General features: G+C 37.4%; 1 protein-coding gene across 1 annotated transcript in view; it reads right to left on the bottom strand.

The window, feature by feature from the left end:
• Positions 1–11077: 11077 nt before the first annotated feature.
• The window catches only part of FYB1 (FYN binding protein 1), a 48130-nt gene continuing 40508 nt past the window's right edge, over positions 11078–18699 (bottom strand). The window contains exons 14-19 of the mRNA XM_054283252.1: positions 17757–17823; positions 16349–16460; positions 15868–16030; positions 12779–12812; positions 11614–11645; positions 11078–11498 (exon numbers count right to left, since the gene is read on the bottom strand). Coding sequence (XP_054139227.1) covers positions 11458–11498; positions 11614–11645; positions 12779–12812; positions 15868–16030; positions 16349–16460; positions 17757–17823 — 449 coding nt within the window. The 3' untranslated portion in view covers positions 11078–11457. The remainder of the gene's footprint in view (positions 11499–11613; positions 11646–12778; positions 12813–15867; positions 16031–16348; positions 16461–17756; positions 17824–18699) is intronic.

Here is an 18699-nt window from a genome sequence, read left to right as displayed (position 1 = left end):
CTCTATCTCCATAAGTGCTTTGGACACTCATGCTAAATGCTACTGCCATTCACCACTTGCTTCTTTCCTAAGAGATACAGACTGGAAGACATGAGGTACTTCAAGAGAGCCCAAACATTATATTTCAACAAGGGAGAATAAGAAAGGAGTAGTTTTTAAATCCCAGAGTACTCTTTTGCGGATCTTTTCCAGCAGATAGCCTTTAATAATCAAAATATTGCATTTATTTTGGGGGGCTTGAGTTTCCTGTGTCTTTTCCCACTAATTATATTTGGATTCTGCAGGCAAAATTGAGGTTGTCTCTGATAATGACACATAAAAGAATGTTATAATGTCAGTTATAAGTGTTAATCCACAAGGCTGTGTTAAAAGAAGTTTGAGGTAAAATTAATATTTGCCACAATTGTAAAAAAAAAAGGAAAAAGAACATTAGGGTTTTAATTTTTCATTATGGAGAAATGGAAAAGAGTGAGAATGCATTAACCTTAACTACCACTTAGATCCCCACAAAAATAACAAACAAACAAACAAAAAAACCAACAGCCCCATACATAATGCTGCAAGGAAAGTCAGGGCCTTAAAATGTTGTGGTCACCACTAGCATGAGTTCTCACCCTACGAGAGCAGAGGATATTTTTGGATCTGTTTTGGAGCTTTTCCTATGTTCTAGTCTTCACTCAACTGTGGGGAAAGAATCACAAAAGTTTATTAAAAAATTATAAAGTTTCTTTACCTGTCAAATTTTCTACACACTCTCATCAGCGCTATTGCTCCTGAGTGTGCAGAAGGGGAGAAATAGGGAGGGGAAAATAACTATTTGTCCCTTTTGGAGGGCGAAAATTAATTCCGAGGAGAAAATTAACTTTTTCACTTGGCTTGTGTGTCACAATTTACAGCTGATCCAGTGTATGGCAGCCTCTTATGTTTATTTTTTTGTTGTTCAGTGTCTAAAACACAATACATCAAATCACTATAAATCCAATCAAAGAAAAGATATATTAGTGGCCAAATGGGGAATCAGAATGCTTCAATTTAATTCTTCCTTTATAATTTTATGTGAAAGTATGCAGTTTAGTTCTCTATGTAGTTCAGTAACTCTCCAAAAGGAGACACAGGGACACACTGTGAATTTCCTGTGACCTGCTGGTGTATTTCCTTTCCCAACTGCAGAGCATGACATATGAGACCATAACAATCCTCTAGTGTCACCTGGAGGTGCGCAGAGGCAGGTTGGTGTTGAAACCAGGGTAAAACATTACTACATGTTCAAGGACTGGAAAGGGGCTTCTAAAACTTGAGTCTCATTTCTGTGCTTGCATGCAAAGGACTCACAAAGAAACTGCTTTTTTCTTTCCTTTCCCAGTCACAAAATTTTTGCCTTTGCCCCCTCGTGTGGGGCAGCCTTTTTACACACTGAACAGGGATATGCCATATAATGTAGAAGATACTACAATGTGAGCTATAGATCTTCAAGAATTAAAATCTAAAATAAAGATCAAAAAGGAAAGCTTTTGACTTGTTTGGGCTCAATTAAAGAAAGCTAGTGCCAGAACCTTAACTGTCTTGAATAATTTAAACTCCATCGAAATGAATGTGGATGTGCCATGTACACCAGCTCCAGCCTGTCCATTGTATAAATGTAGAATAAAAACCATAAACTTGAATCAAAGTATGCAGACAAGAAGTTAACTTACTGAATTCAATTGAGCTTCTGTGATTTGTAGCTGAAGAGCATTTTATCTTATGAAAATGTACTTGCAATACTCTTCCTTAATTTGCAATATCATAAAATTAGCTATAAATAAATGATAAATACTGAATGACAATTGGACAAACAGAAAGAGAAGAAAATCTAGTGAACGGGATCAAAAGGTTAAAACAATCATCCCTTTTTTGCTGTTTCTATACTGTTAGCAAGAGTTTTTGTAATCACCCTATTTGTTTAGTCTTACTCTTGACATGAAGCCCATCAAACTGCACAGAACTTGATAAAACATGAGCTCTGTTCTCTGCAGCTAAGAGTATGCAGGTATAAAAAAGAAAAGTATAAAGAAACCATCACTGAATGAAGTATCTCAGAAGCTTATCTGATATTGGTTTGTCCATATAATATTACAAAAATAATTTGACCTGATTTTTCTTATGTAAAATAAAAAAAAAAAACCTCAGGCTGTGAAAATGTCTGTCTGAGCAGCAGCTCAGAATCAGGTCAAGACAGACACTGAGGTACTTGAGTGAGTCCAGAGAAGGGCAATGGAGCTGGGGAAGAGTCTGGAGTCCTATGAGGAGCAGCTGAGGGAGCTGGGGATGTTAATCTGGAGAAAAGGAGGCTCAGGAGAGACTTTATAGGTCTCTACAGGTGCCTGACAGGGGTTGTATCTAGCAAGGTGGGGGTCAGTCTCTTCTCCCAAGCAATAGGACAAGAGGAAATGGCCTCAAGTTTCAGCAGGGGAAGTTTAGACTGGATGACAGGAAAGATTTCTTCACTGGAAAGTTGGTCAAGCATTATTTATTATTTATTATCAACAGGCTGCCCAGGGAATCACCATTCCTGGAGGTGTTTAAGAGCTGTATAGATGTGGTGTTTAGGGGCTGCTCTAGTGGTGGACTTGGCAATGCTGGGTTAACAGTTGGACTCAATGATCTTAGATGTCTTTTCCAACCTAAACAGTTCTGTCTAAGAATGGGTCCTGGTAGATTTTTGGTTTAGAAGTTCCACTGTTTCAGTCAAATCAAATCCAGCTCATCAGCACTTTTTTAGCAGCCGGACAAATGTATAGTATCAAATTAAATTATTGGCAGCTCTGAAGAACCAGTGGTCGTTCTGAAGCAAAACACAGGTGCTAGAGCAGACCTGCACAATGCCCGACCCCTGGGCAGCCATGCACTGGAATTCTCAGATCTCCCTGTGCTTCACAGGTGGCATAAAGTGGTACAAGTGTGACAATGAATGACATCTCCAACCAGATACAGAGCAGTGTGTGGGAGGATGCACCTGCAGCTCTGGGCTTGTGTGCCTGTTGTGCAACAGAAGGACCTGCTTGGGGGAGGATTGTGCTGCAAGATTGAAAAGGTATCCTCTTCAGAGGATGGGAGGAAGGAAACAAGGGGAAAAAGGTGACCCCATTAGCTGCAGCTTAATCTACATAAATCAAAGTCCTTTAATGTGCTATTCTTGAGAATTGGTTCTCTGTCCCCGTAATACAGGAACAAGAAGAAACAGGGAAGGTCCTTCCTCCTGCGTGTAAATTCACCTGATTTCTGGGAACAGAGTCTTTTTGCTGTGAGTTCTACCAGAGGATCTGAGAAAAATTCAGTATGGCCAGAACTGGGTTGAAACCCTAGCAGAATCTGGGATATTGGGAAGGGCAGAGGTCATTAAACAGAATTGCAATGTGAAAGCAGGGATGTTGCATTTTACATGCATCTGCTCCCTTGGGAATCCATCTGGCTCATGGGGTCACCTGGGGAGGGAAGTAGTGGCATGGATATCCTGAAAAGATGAGCTGGGAGTTCTTTGGACAGCCTTGCACTGGTCTTGAGCCAAAACTGTCTGATTCAGGCAGTGTGACAGCAAAGGCCATCGAGGTGACGTTTCCTGGCAGAGTTTTGAATGATGTATGGGTGTAGTATGGATGCAGCTATGGGCTGCATCTGGTTACAGACAAGGTGTGGGTGGCCAAGCTGCCCAGACTGGCACAGTGCAGAGAGTAGGTCAAGCCAGGAAGACCTTAGTGGTAAGTACTGCATTTAAGTGGATGTGAATAACTTTTTTTGCTGAACTTTTGATCCATATGTTAGATGTTTTTGATTTGACCGTTTTGGTCTCACGTTCGCCAAACAGCTTGGAGAAAAATAAATAGGCAATTTGCAGTTGCTACTACTGGGCTTGCTTTTTGGGATGTGAGTGCTCTTCTGGCTTGCATGCTGTATTCTTAATATATTCCTATGCTAACCTTTTCAAATACAATTAACTAGGTGTTGTTCTACTTATATTGCTATGGAAAATGAGTTCTGTAGGCTCTATTTTTAGTACCAGTAATGTAGTTGGCAAAAGTAATGTGATTTGCTATAAACAACCCTCCAATACCAAACCAATTTTTTAGCTCAGGAAATTTCTTTTTTTTTTTCTAAAATTGCTCTTATTTTTGAAACCATCATAATCTAAGTTAATTCACAAAGATAGTACCCTTGAATAAAGAAAGAAATAAAATCTATTAACAAAAATCAGAATTGATTGCAGTTGTTTATAGTGCTAATATTTCCTCAGTACCCCATAATGGAAGAAATTTAAAAAATTAATATACTGTGCATAGCAGAAAATTAAGAAAGAGCAGCAGTAAGTATTGTACTAAAGCAATAACAATCAGTGGCAAAATAACAGAAGGTCAAGTGCCTGCAACAAATCTTCCTGATTAACGGGGCAGGTTGCTAACTAGATTGTTAATTAGTACAGCCTTACACTTAGGCACCCGTTCATGTGAGATTTTTCCCAGCATTCCACAGTGTATAATCCTATTGAAGCTGTGAAAAGCAGCAGGTGTTTAGTTTGTGTATGGTTGGCATAATAATTACACCTGAGGAAAAAACTTTAACAAAACACAGCTGCTGTTTCTGTCCAAATAAACTCCAGTAACAGTGCTGAAACTCAATGTAAGGATAATTTATCATCCACTGATACAAAATCTATGTGGCAGCAGAATCTATTTTTGTTACTCATAGTCTTTTCTTAAAAACTTAAAAAAGTCCATTAATATTTTCTTTGGGCGCTGGCTGACAAACACTGGCTAACATTTCAATAGCAATGCTGACATACATCTTGGTATGAATACTAAAATATTTGGATATTGGAGATTCTCAGCAACCAGTGAGCATGCTTCAGTCTCTTACATGGCCAGTAGCAAGTAGCTTAATATGAATACAGACGCAGAAAAAAGGGATAGGAGAGAAAAGAATTTTTTTAAAGTTTAAGCTGGCAGCTGTAAGATTTAGTTATATATAGCATCCCAACTTGAGTACTAAAGAAAACTCCCACAAATATTGAGCGCAGAGGAAGTTATGCTTGATCTGATTTTAAATGCTGGGATAAACAGCCTAGAACTCAAAATACAAGAATTATAAGTCTCCTTAGTGCCTGTTGAGTCATTAAACCTCTGCTGGTGTCACCCACAGAGTTAGGAATCTTGCACAAAAAAAAAAAAAGGCATTTAAACAGAGCAGCTTTTAAAAATGGAATAAAAATGAAAGTGCCAGGGGCAGGAATGCAGAAGTAGGGGAACAGTTTATGAGGATGAAAGGAGAAAGGAACAAGGAAGCTGAAAAGCAAAGAACAGATTGCCATGGTCAGACGTTCAAGGAAAAGAGGAATAATTATGGGGAACAGGAAGTAATTGAGTAAAAAAAAGTTACAGAGAACATGTCAGGCATTGAAAGGAGGTAATGAAAATCAAATATAGATTTTCTTTGGATCAATACAAAAGAAGAAACTGGGCTTACCTGTGTGAGCTGGAAGGTGTGTGACAACATTGTCCAAGGCAGGAGAACATGGAAGAAGCTGAGATGCAGGAGAAGGGAAGGGAGCTTGGCAGTATGTCCCTTCTGTCAGCAGCAAAAATGGATGAGAGCCTCGTATTGTGTGCCTGTGTTTTGTGTACATTTTCCACCTGAAGCACACCCACACGTAAATGAAGGATCAGGCAGCTTTTTCTGTTAAGAACTTGAAAATTAGGAGTCAGGCCAAAGGAAAAAAGTTTTAAAAAGCAGGGAAAAAAGCCAGTGCTAAACTTTCCTTTCTTTGCCTGTCTCATGATTCCTGAGCAGTAGGATTTTGTGCTATTACAGAAGTAATGCAAATCGTATAATATTTCTTAATACCCTTGGTACCCATCTAATTAGCATTTCATTCATGTTTGTGTTGACATTTTGCATACTTACTTTCTGCCTAGGAGTGAGTGTTTTAAATTCAAGCAATATTTACAGGTCTGCGTGTTAAGGGAAAAGATACACAGTGTCCCATTTTCTTTGTAGCAAGGCCCACAATATAAAAAAGCCTCCAGCAATAAACTTTATACATTTATTAACATCTTAATTTTCTCTCTCAAAATGCTTTCAAAGGAGGCAAATAAAAATGACTTACCAAATTCTATGTATCTTCAGGAGTCATGTATGTAGAATGAAAAACAGAGAAAGAAAACTGTGAGATCATTGTACTTTGCTGCACCCAGGGGACTAGGGGCTACCACACTGCTGCTCAGCAGGTTAGAACATGAGTTAGGGGATGTTCTGCAGGACCATGGCTAATCAGAGTGGCACTGAACTTGTTCCCAGGTGGCTGGGATTGTGGAAATTCCTTAAGATGACCCTTCATCTGCACAACAGCCTTATTTCTTATCCAGGCTAAGCAGTCAAGGTGGAGGATTTGTAGGCTTGTGCTGCTATCCTGAGTGAATTGCTTATTGTAGATAAGTTGGCTCTTTCAGAACTGGTTTAGATGTCTCAGCCTTGGGACCAGGCTATACCATATACACATAAAGGTTTAATTCTGGCGAGAGCCATAGACATCTCTCAAAACCATACCAACAAACTGCCTGTCAACATGGGAGCTGCAAGATAGCAACTGATATAAAGTGTGATAATGTGCCCCCCTAAATTATGCTATTCATCCTCACTTTTTATTAAGTTTCTCAATATTATTTACATTAAATTTTAATTACTATTCCCAATTTACTCACCTTTTTATTACTGTAAACAGTTCAAATCTGATTTTCTTTTATGACAAGGTAACCCACCTTGTTAATCAAGAGAAGCCAGTTGATATAATCTTTTTCAATTTCAGCAAAGCTTGTGATCACAGGAGCCTTCTGGACAAAATTTACAGCCCACAGCTGTAAATGGTGAGCAGCTGGCTCATGGGCGGGGCACAAAGGGTTACAGTAACTGGGGTGAAATCAGGTTACAGTGGCAGGTGAGATCAGACATGTCACTAGTGACATGGTGGTCTGTCACGAGTGAGGTTCCACAGGGCTCCATCCTCAGCCCTGTGCTCTTCAACATCTTCAGAAATTACTTGGACACAGGACTGGGTGGATAGTAAGCAAGTCTGCAGACAATACAAAACTGGGAGGAGCTGTTGACTCCCTCTAAAGCAGAGAGGATTCTGTATCTGGGATGGGGCAACCCTGAATGTACGGACAAACTGGGAATGAGGTGCTGGAAAGCAGCACTGCAGAAAGGTGTCCTGGTCAATGGTGAGCTGAACAGGAGCCAGCAGTGCCCGGGCAGCCAGGAGGGCCAGCCCTGCCCTGGGGCATCAGGCCCAGCATCACCAGCCGGGCAAGGGAGGGGATTGTCCTGCTCCGCTCTGCACTGGGGCGGCCTCACCTCGAGTGCTGGGGGCAGCTTTGGGTGCCACACCATGAAAAAGACATGAAACCATTAGAGAGTGTCCAGAGGAGGGCAGTGAGGATGCTGAAGAGTCAGGAGGAGAAGCCGTGTAAGAAGTTGCTGAGGTCACTTGGTCTGTTCAGCCAGGACAAGAGGAGACTGAGGGGGCACCTCACTGCAGTTACAGCTTCCTCATGAATGGAAGCAAAGGGGCGGACACAGATCTCTTCTCTGTGGTGACCAGTGACAGAACCTGAGGGAACGGCCTAAAGATGGGTCAGGGGAGATTTAAGTGTTAGGAAAAGGTTCTACACACAGAGGTTGGTTGAGCACTGGAACAGGATCCCCAGGGAAGTGGTCACAGCAGCAAGCCTGCCAGAATTCAAGAAGCTTTTGGAAAGTCTGTAATTCTGTAGTCTATTTACAGTATAAATTTTGCATGCTAATACTTTTTAAACAAAAGATGGTGTCTCTCTTATCTTTCTATTTAACCATAAGCAGAGGCAAAGAACAGGAAGATAAAATAGTGGGAGTCCTAATCTAGAAAAGTACAAAAAATTTAATTTAGCTTCAGTGGTTTTGTTTTATATCCAGGATTAATGGATATGTGCCACAAATTGTTCTCTGTTTGTGCCTTCCTTTAATACTTTAAAATGGGGATAAAATGTTTTCCTCTCTCATAAGATAAATCCATTCCTATTCAAGGGAATGTGAGATATCATTGTGACGAATGCCATGAGAAACTAATAATTCTGGGTGCAGCATAAGCTTGGGAAGATTTGCACTAAATGAAGGAGTGGCCAGAAACTGAATGAGCAGGGCTGAGCAACTGCCCTTTCTGTTAGTTCTCATCCAGCCCATGCACTAAATGAGGCGGGGATCCTGTGGAAAAAAATACTGAGCCATCGTGTAATTACAGACTGGGCACAGAGTTAACGAGGCATCCACACAAGGAGTCGGAACAGAGGCTGTGCAAATACAAGCACATCTATTGACTCTCCCAGCACTTCAGTTCTTTTCACTCCATGCAAAAGCTTTTCTGTGCAGGGTGGTCTGGGGCTGCTGTACAGAAATCATAAAGGTGCCCTTTCATGGGTCCATTAGTTTCCTCAGAATTTGCCTCAATATATGCATGAAGTATAATCACACAGGACAGATGCACGTGTTCCTATGCACACATGTGCTTACAGCAGTGTCTGCTGTAGAGTAATGTAGTGGTCAGGGGTGTTATAATTCACACAGAGACTCTACATTCCAAACCCTGAATTTCCATGCTCTTACTAAGGTACTGATCTTTCCACTTGAGAATGGATTATGCAAAGGGATCACACATATAAGAAATTCTGTTATGACTGTTGGAAGAGGAGCCAGGGGATCTGCAATTATGTGGATTGAGAGTATAAACCTCTTACACAGGAATGTGCAGGAGATCAGCTGCATTCCTTCAGTCCAGAGCCTGTGGTAACAGCGGAGAAATGTTATAAAGCTGCTGAATTAGAGAAGTCTTTTTTGCCCTCCCAGTTTTGGTTTTGCTTAGCCTGTTTACTGGGACAGCACAGAGGTACAACACAGATGGAAACCAGCTCTGTTTACCCTAACTAGGATGTTCATGCTGAAACTTAATTTTTATGTCAATATTTTGATGTTTTCACTGCTGACTGTTTTAGCAGTCAAATACTGCAGGATTATAGACCGAATTCAGAGGTGGAAAAATATCAAGTGAAGAGCTTTCCTTTTCTTTCTTTATGTCTTTTAAAAGATACTAGAATAAATTACAGGTGAGAATCCCTTAGAATATAGACTGCCTAAGTATAGATTTTCCTGTCTGGAATATTTTCTGCTTACATTTCACTTTCTGGGTAGCAATTACTACCAAATGCCACGTAAGCCTTTGCAACAAAAATAAAGTTGATTTTCACTCTGTTAGCTGCTCCGTGATAATTTTCAGAAGTTACTGTTCAGCCACTGTTGTTCTATTTTGACAGAAGACAGTGTACCCATATTTCTAGTTAAGCAAATGTTTATTCAGAAGAAATACTTTTATTCAGAAGAAATACTTTTATTCAGAAGAAATACAAAAAAGCATTGCCAAAATTTAAAGATACAATGCCAGTAATTTTTCAATGAGTAATACTTTAAAAGTTCATTTTAACACCCTGCAGCAATCACATTATATTTGATTTGAACAAGCAATGAATAGAGTTTTAGCCAAAAATATATTTATTTCTTTTCATCATTTAATGTATCGTATGGCCAATTTAGTCAGTCTTATTGATACAGCATTGCAGTGCCTATACAAATTAACACTAAGAACATGGAAGAACTATGTAGTTGTGTAGGTATCTGCATGCCCACTCAGTTCTCTGGCATATCACTAATTTAATACAGACAGCCTCTTGAATGCCACTGAAAAATAAATAGTCCATTAGCAGTGACAGTCAAATAGTCACACATATTGATTGCACTTAATATGCATGGTCATGTTTTGTATTTGGGTGCTGCAGCTGATGTTTACACATAAAATTGTTATTTGATGCCTGGATCCTGGCAGAATAGCAAATAGGTAAGAGAAATAGCAAATAGAAATAGCAAGCCAAGTTGCATATAGCTTTTCAGTATACTATCAGTGATTTTACATACAGCACAAAATAGCTTATAGCTGCTATCTCTTAATTTTATGTTTGATATCCCCATTGCATTATGCCTCCTTTGAGATTTACTGTATTTTGAAGCAGCAATAAAAGGCACTTTTAGAAGACAGAATCTCAGCTTCACTGAAGGTGAGACCAAAAGTCACTGACTTAACAGAGACAACATTTTTTGTGTTTATAAACTAAACTGGCTCTGTTGCACAATGTACCTGACTTCCCTTCAGCATTGTACAAGACTCGTTCATCAAAAGGAGCTGCTTCCACTGATCCAGCCACATTGGTCATTACAGGTTTTTGATTAATTTGCACTACAGCAAAAGCAATGGATGCTCTATTTTTTGCACACACTCACCCTCTTTATTGGGAGCTTGCTGTAAATGTCTTTTGATTTCCAGTGACTTCTGATACATAAGGGTAAAGTGATATTTATCGTTATGAGTTACCTGTTGACTTTGCTTTTATTTGCAACTTGGTCATTCAGACAACAGCATCAAAAATGAACTTTAGGAATAAAAGTTATTTCTACAATGGATAAGCATGGAAATACTTGAGTTCTGTACTCTTTCTTAGCCAAATCTAGTAGTAAACTACAATACTTTGAAAAAAAGGGCATTATCAAAATAGACTGATAAATATACCTACATATTTAGTCTAGAAGTAATTTCCAAACTTTATCATCAGTTTATAGCTTATAATATCTATACTACTATAGTGACAACTTATCTTCAAACTAAACAGAAATTAAATCTTAACCTAAATGTTCTGAATATATTTTGAGCAACACTGCAGCATAAAGTAGAACACTACACTCTAAAGTAGACTTCAGATAAATCTCAGAGAATTATATCCTATCATTAGTACAACACGGAAAAATAGACTTTTGAAATAATGGAATGTGGCTGCATATGTCAGTGTAGCTAACACTACAGCAGCTGGAACAGCAGGTCAGTGATGATTTGTCTTCTCTGATGCCCACTTTTGATTTCTTCTTTTCACAACAGAATGTTGTCTGTCACCATTTTTTTTTCCAGAATATTGTTCTACCCAGAGTGGCTGTCTTTGGTGCTTAATTAGTGAAAGCCAGAGTAAAACCTGCTGCCAGGGACTGTTGTCCTCAAGACCCTTCACAGATGTGAAGTGGCCTCTTTGGGAATAGATAATTAAAGATGTATTTCTACAAGGACTGTAAGAAATGTGGAAAGGAAGTGAAAAACTATAATCCTAACTTTTGCTTACATTCCCTCAATTTTAAATGCTCCGATAAATGGGAATAAAAAGCATTGAAGGACAAAAGGCTGAAATCCCAAAAAATGTTAATTGTGCATTTAAAAGAGAAACCAATTGACTTGCAATCAGCATTTGTGATTCTTCTTTCACAAGTGGGATTCCAAACTAGAGTTTGATCTTCAATGAAGTTTTTATTTCAAGAGAATGCAGCATCAGAGTCATTATCATAGATGCAATCTGAAATGGAAATCAAATGCAAAACTATTAATATTGTGTAGTACTTCAACACAAAGATAAAGTTATTTATTGTAATTGAATATAAATGAGGTATTGTTCCAAATGTTCAACCTACCATCACCAATGTCATCATAAATCTCTCCATCGCTGTAAGTTAAAAAAGACAAATAGTGTATTTAAAAGTTGAGACATCAGAAATTAATGTATTAAAATTAATGTATTAAAAATACAGTATGGTGCAGGCAATCTATCAAATAATTAACTTGTTAATACAACCTTTGTGGTAACAGAACAATGGTGAGCAAGATGGTCAGGTCAAAATATTTTCAGGGAAGAGTAGACTTTGATACATTTCTTTCTAACATGAAAGGTTGCTTTATTAAAAGTTGGTTTTATTTGTTGCATTTTTACGTAGATATGCTCATAGAGTTATTTCCAAAAGGAAATTAAATATTTAATTCTTCTTTAAAAAATGGTTACCAAAAAAAACTAAAAAACCCAATCACTATGCTCTTAAAACTATTTTTGTTTCTTTACTCAGAAATTACATAATAGTTTCGGAGGTGCTACTTTTTAGGTAATGAATTTAGATAATATCTATTAAAAATACATGCTCCATGAATAGGAATTTTCAAATTTGTGACTTAGATACATGGACAGGCCCATGGAAGACAGCAAAACTGTTTATACATATAATTCAAATATGTGTGTGAGCATTAAACGCCTCTAAATTCTAAATGTGGCAATTCTAAACATGACATCTGATTTGATATTTAAGGGTCTAATATGAAAAGCCTCTTGAAGGAAATGGAGAGGCTTTGTCTGACAAGAGTTTTGGATTGGAACCAAAATGCTGAGCTCCATGCAATGATTGGAGCAATACTGAGCCAAATCTCTATCCCACTAAGACTGAAGTACAAACAAACCTGAAGAAAATTTGGTCTATTTTAATTAAATATTTGAAAAAGGCATCAATACACCTAACCACATTAACTTGCTGTTCAGTAACAGAGTCTACTACCAATAATGCTTAATTTATGTGATTTTTTTCATGGTTTAACTAGAGTTTATGGTAAAGCAATGAGGAATGAAGCTCTGGCAAATTTCCTGCATGTATGGATGTGATTAATTTTTGACAAACCCTAACTCCTTAAAAATAACTCAACTTTCAAGTTTAGAATGACAAACTAAAATAATTACATTTCACTTTTTTTACTAGACCATATAGAACAAAATTAAGTGTTACAACAAATTTTTCAAAACTATCACTTTATACTTACTTCTGAACTAAATTGCTTCTCAGAACGTAGCCATCTGTAAAAATGAAATATAGATGTAATTAAGTTAAATTGAAATACTCATTATTACCTATGTTGCTAGCAATAATGAAATGCAGTTTTTCTCTCTTTTATATACTTCAGACAGAAAGACATAATAGATGGAAAACAATGTACAATGGGCACCTAGTTGATGAAGATTTTGCTAGGTGAAATATTTTGCTTATTCTTATTTGCCTACTTAAATAGTAATAGAGGGTATGCAAGATTAGGTTTTCATCTTCTATTTCAGTTTCTTGGTTGCATGAGAGAGATGTGAAACAACAGTTATTAACGCAAACTATAGCACAAAAATCAGTATAGTAATAACAACATAATAATACTTGCAGTAATATTAAGAGTTTCATACAAGAAAAAAAAATGTAATTCAGGATGTGTACTCCAATTAAATATCATTATGTGTAACTGTTTAAAATTTAAACTGTAACATTAATAAGCCCAATAATGGATATAATAATGGAAATACCTTAGCAAAGCTACTGACTACTATTCTATTAGTCTGGTGCATTACTAATGAAATCAGATAAAATTACACATACTCTTTTAATGTATATATTTTCTCTAAAAAAATTACTTCCTGTCTTTGGTGAAAGATATCTACTGAAATAATTTTCAATTGGTATAATGAATACAAAAAAAGAGAGAGCTATAACAGTAATTACATGTTTGTAGGTAAACACTAATAAGCTGGTATGAAATTAGGAGAGTTCTAAAGAATAAATGTGATCTTCTTGTATTTAAAATTACTAAGCAAATTTCCTTCTTTTAATCATTAGCAGTGTCTCTACAGGATATCTTACCTCAGTTGTCTTTCCCCAGTGTTTATATAAAGACATAAAAATTGATTTTTTTTAAGTCATTGTCTTTTCAAAATTCTTTATAGGACAGTCCAATATTTTCCAAGACAGTCCAAGAGTCCAATGACTCTTGAAGTTTCCAGGAAATAATTCAAAATCATTTGGCTAATCTAAGGTTCTCTGCTTGTTCATATAATTTTCTCAAGTGAAATACATGAAAGCAAAGTTTCTTTGCTCATAATCATGGCATACAAATACAGTGTTCTTGGGAGTCATGTGCATGTGACAGTGCTTCTACCACTGCAAAGCATTATCTAGGTTCTTCTGATGATTACTAGCCCTCAAATATGTGGGAGATACAAGCCCTGCTAGTCTCACACTCTTTCAGATTTACTAATCTAAAGTTACGTGTCCAAAGTTTCAGTTTCTAAATAATTTATTTTTTATGGTGCTTCCAAATAAAGAAGAAGCCAGCAGGTCAGCACACTCCATGTTGATTACTTAGTGAGCACTGAAAGCTGTAACACATTGTGCCAGCTGCTCACTGACAATGTAAAGGGAGCTCAGAGAGGTCTAAAATCAAACTTTGGGCCACTGAAGTCTATGTCCTAATGATTAGGCAAAATCTACAAAGTTTTTGTGTACTTCAAAATGTGTGAGTTCAGACCAAGAAGGAATTTGAGATGTAGATGAAAATCAGTTCCTTGTTTCACTTCTGACATTTCAAATAATTTCATAACATTTAAAATAAGCCATAGCAGAGTATATTCCTAAGACCATCAGCCCTTGCTTAAAGAGGTGAGAACACACTGAAATATAAATTGTGGTTTTGTTTAATTGTTGGCTTGAAACTATGGAAGTGCTTCATAAGTTAATGATTAAATCAAAGAATTCATGTGCAAGAAAGTAACAAAACCATCTTTAGTTGTGGATTTTCAGTCTACCTGGCCTTCAGAAGGTAAAATCATAGCTTTAAGATATGAGGAACTAGAACAACTAGAGCAAATAAACAAAACTGTCATGCACTTAACTAAAGTAGGATTCAAACTTTGCTAACTAATGTGCAAATTGACTGGGATCTATTCAGAGGTTTTCAGGGAGGATATTTTTATTTGTTTTGCTCTTTTATGCATAGCAAAGCAGTAGCTCCTGTCATTATTTGAAAGGCTTTGAAGACTATGAGAGGAAAACAGCCAACATGAACTACTTTCTACTTTGTTATTAGCTTGATTCAAAAAATGCGGCTTTGAAAGCTGTTTTTTTTGGGAAGTGGTTCTACCAGTGCAATCCATATTTTGAAAAACATATGTGTTGTTATGCAAGAAATTCTTCCCCTCCCTGCAGGCCTGCCAGGAAGAAGGCTGTACTCCAGACTGTAACAGTTGAGTACAGGAGGGAAAAAATAAAAGGAAGGTGGCTGAATCCTCTTCAGAGGTTTATAGCACTGGACTGTCTTCTACATAGGTCAGAGGTAAAAAGGAAAGGTGAGCAGGAGGATGCTTCTACTTTGAAAGCAGGCTGTTCCAGAACAAAGTGAATTTTCCCTAGCAGATTTGGAAAGTGTTGTAACAGAAGCTCATTAAGAAATTGAAACCATCAGGAGACGGTTTCGGACTTCTCCAAAAATTCAAAAATTTCTGCCAGTGCAAACCCTGGCCAAGGGTTTCAAAGAAACACTGAAAGGCCTCGTGCAGCTCCCAGAACAAGCAGACATGCCAGCAAGGACATATGCCATGGATTAGCTGGGAGCTGGGGGGAAGACTCCAAAGCAACGTTCCCCCCAGCCTGTTGAAAAGATTAAACTGCATCTCTTCCAAAGTAAGAATATTGTTATTGATTTTCTCTTGGCTGCAATCAATGGGCAAGTGCTATCCAGAGGTGCAGCAAAGATTTAACTTTTACTGGACTCAGTGGGCTGTCATAGCTACCCTCCTTTTGGCATAGGGGGAGAGATAGAAGCAAGAAAAACATCTGCTGATCCAAGCTGCAAAGGAAAACTTTACCACAAAAAGCAGGTTTTTTTTTCTAATACTCACTATATATTGTCCACTGGAAGTGGTTTGGATTTTTTAAGTCAAGCCAGTGTTGAAACACAGTAATAAGAAAACAACAATCTGCCTCTTGTCAGCCACCAGGCAAGGTAAACCTCAGTAAACCAGGGAAGAGAGGTTTTACACATCCTACTCAACCACTCTGACAATTTGATTTGTACAACAGTTTTTAAACAAAACTTACATTTTCCTTCTTCATTCCTGCAGAGGACTTTGGTATCATCTGTACTTTCAATTATGTCAAGAGATTCCCCTGGTTTAATTTGCAAATCTTTATATCCCCATCTTTTCTGTGATAAATCCTGGATGGTGGTTGTAGAGTAAAGAACTTTTATTTCACCATCAAACTGAAAAGGAGAAAAAACATCCCCAAAACATGGTTAAAACTCATTAGTGCTTTTCCATTAATATTCCCATTAATATTTATTTAGTAATAAATAAAATTCATTACTAAAGTTTTGGAAATTAACACATATTTGTATATGCTACAATATGTGTATGTGCCCATACTTGCCATTTAGACTTAGAGATACTCAGATCACTATTTATATATGTAGTAATACTTTCCCTTTCAAAAGCAAGTTATGGGGAACAAAATGGAAGACACTATACAGATACTTTGTTTTTATATTTCATATAAAGAAAACACTTTGAACAAAACTTACTTTGAACTTTTTTCTGAACTCTTTCTCTTCTTTTTCCATCTTCTTGCGCTTTTGTGCATCTTTTTCATCTGACTTAGGTTTTCCAAAGCTTCCTGATTTTGATGAACTAAAGCTAGAGGTTACAGATAAAACAAAATTAGAAACACATCAGAGGCACTGGCATGCTTTCTGATAATTTTGATGAAAATGCATTTGCCTTCATGTGTCTTTATCACATTTTTGTTGCTCTGATAAACTAATAGTGAGAATACAATACAGACTTGACTTCCAAATAAGTAAAAGAATTGGGGCTGTCTTTCCTACTTCTCCCTGATATTTGTACAGCTATCACATAAGTGAATATCAAAAAAGAATTTTAAGATCCATCTCCTAGGACCCTTTAGAATCTCTCAGTAAGGAGCAGTTTTTGTGAAGACTGTGCACCTTAGGGCAATAGGCTGAACGACATATCACACTCCAGCTGTAGAGGCAGCTGGAACATCTTAGCTCTGTGTGTGCTAGCCCTATGTGTCTGCAGACTTTGCCACACCAGGGAATCTGCATGACATGGTCTGTTTCAAGTTCTGTTGTTTTTTGCACATCCCTGATAGCACTGACTTTTGCCAAAGACCATGGAAGGGTTTCATGCCCTAACTGCCCTTTCTGATGATGCACCTGGGAATGTAAAGTCTGGCTCTACTTTTTGATCCTTGCTGATCTCGGCAGGATGACAGTTTCATTGATGATGAGTGTATGTGTGTGATCTACCCTAGACTTAGCTTAGAATGACCACATATTTTCCTTTGGATACACAGTCCAAAGAGCTCTCTCTCTTTTTGTATCCCCAGACTACTGCAGTGCACTGTCACTCCGCCTGAGTGGAGTAAGAGACAACAGGATGTGCCATGTCCCAGTCATCCTCACAGATGCAACTGTGCCTGTAACACTGTGCTCCAGAGATGACCAAAATTTTCTGGTTCAGGATAAAAGTTTTTCAAGCTGAACTTACATCTCCAAATATGTTTCATATTTTAAACAGGAGCACTGGGTCCTTTTCTCTTAAAATACTGCAGCAGCTGAGATAAAGTATCTATCCTAACAGTCCCCAGATTCTGATAGAAAAAGAACTACAATCTATAATTAAGTTCCTTTAGCCCATGCATCATTTTCTACCTCTTTTCCATGAGGGACTGACTATGTTGACATGCAAAGCATGCTTACTTATTCTGCAGTCTAATTATTATTTCAATCTGTAATGAAAGAAAGAGCATTTAACTGCTATTGTTAAATGCAGGAGGTTTGCGAGAACTAGAAAACGTGACAACACCAAATACAGCAGATATTAGTAACACTCTGCCTGTGTTATATACTTTAAAAATGTCTCTCTGTGTTTTAGATTTCTAATCAGGGAAGTAATATTTTCACTTGCCTGGATTCAGGTGGCGGAGCAGGGAAGTCTGAAGAATCTACATCATCATAAACGTTGTCTCCATAATCTGAAACAATAGTGTTCAAAAGAATGGAATATTATTATGTGAAAAATGAGAAGTGAACACATTGTGTAACAATGTAGTGAAATTGTTAAGAAATTATGGCAAGTACTGTAGCCATTTACAGTCTATGGTAACTCTGGGTTCTGTTTTGCACAACCTGTGCAACACTACCCAACCTTTTCAGATTAAGATTCTTTATTCATAACAGATATTCACTGAAATTTGAATCTTCTGAAACTAAAGCAAGTTTTGGCACATGATATAGCCTTTAATTTTCATTTCAATTAATCAAATTCCCACTGTATTGCACTAAAATATATTTTCTGAGTTTGATTTTAATGCACATTCAATAACTTCTACAGCACCCTGGTCAATGCAACATTGCTTAGAAATGGATATGAATCATGGGTATGTTAGTTTTTAGGCCGTCTTGCAATGCCAAAACAGTGAAGAGAATTCTTAGCCCAGGAATACTTTTTCAATCATGTTCAGCATGTCTGTAGAGGGAAAGCAATTGTTTGACTCATCAAACCAATGGCTAGAGAAATCATCAGGATATAGAAGTTTAGAACTCAGTTCTGGAAGCAGACTCAAAAATTTGAAGAACTTCCTTTTTATTCCATGACTGAGTTGATGCTTATATGCTCTTTTACAGAGGCACTGCAATTGATTAAAATAGAACAAATAATTTCTCCTAAATTTTGAGGTCTTTCACTGAGTGTTTATTTCCAGGTGTATCTGTTCCTATTTAATGCCAAATAAAATGGACTAGTGCAAATCTCAGGTAGAAAAGTCACATTAAATACATTAAATTTTTTACCAGGGAGCTTGCCATGTATACGTATCTCCTTGTTTGCAGCTGGATCAGACAAAATATTT

This window comes from Melozone crissalis, unplaced genomic scaffold, assembly GCF_028551555.1.
Source record: "Melozone crissalis strain CALT ecotype California unplaced genomic scaffold, PUWL_Pcris_2 ptg000036l_1, whole genome shotgun sequence".
In the NCBI taxonomy this organism is placed as follows: Eukaryota; Metazoa; Chordata; class Aves; order Passeriformes; family Passerellidae; genus Melozone; species Melozone crissalis.
The sequence above is the reverse complement of the archived record's forward strand: the minus strand, read 5'-3'. Positions and strand labels throughout refer to the sequence as shown.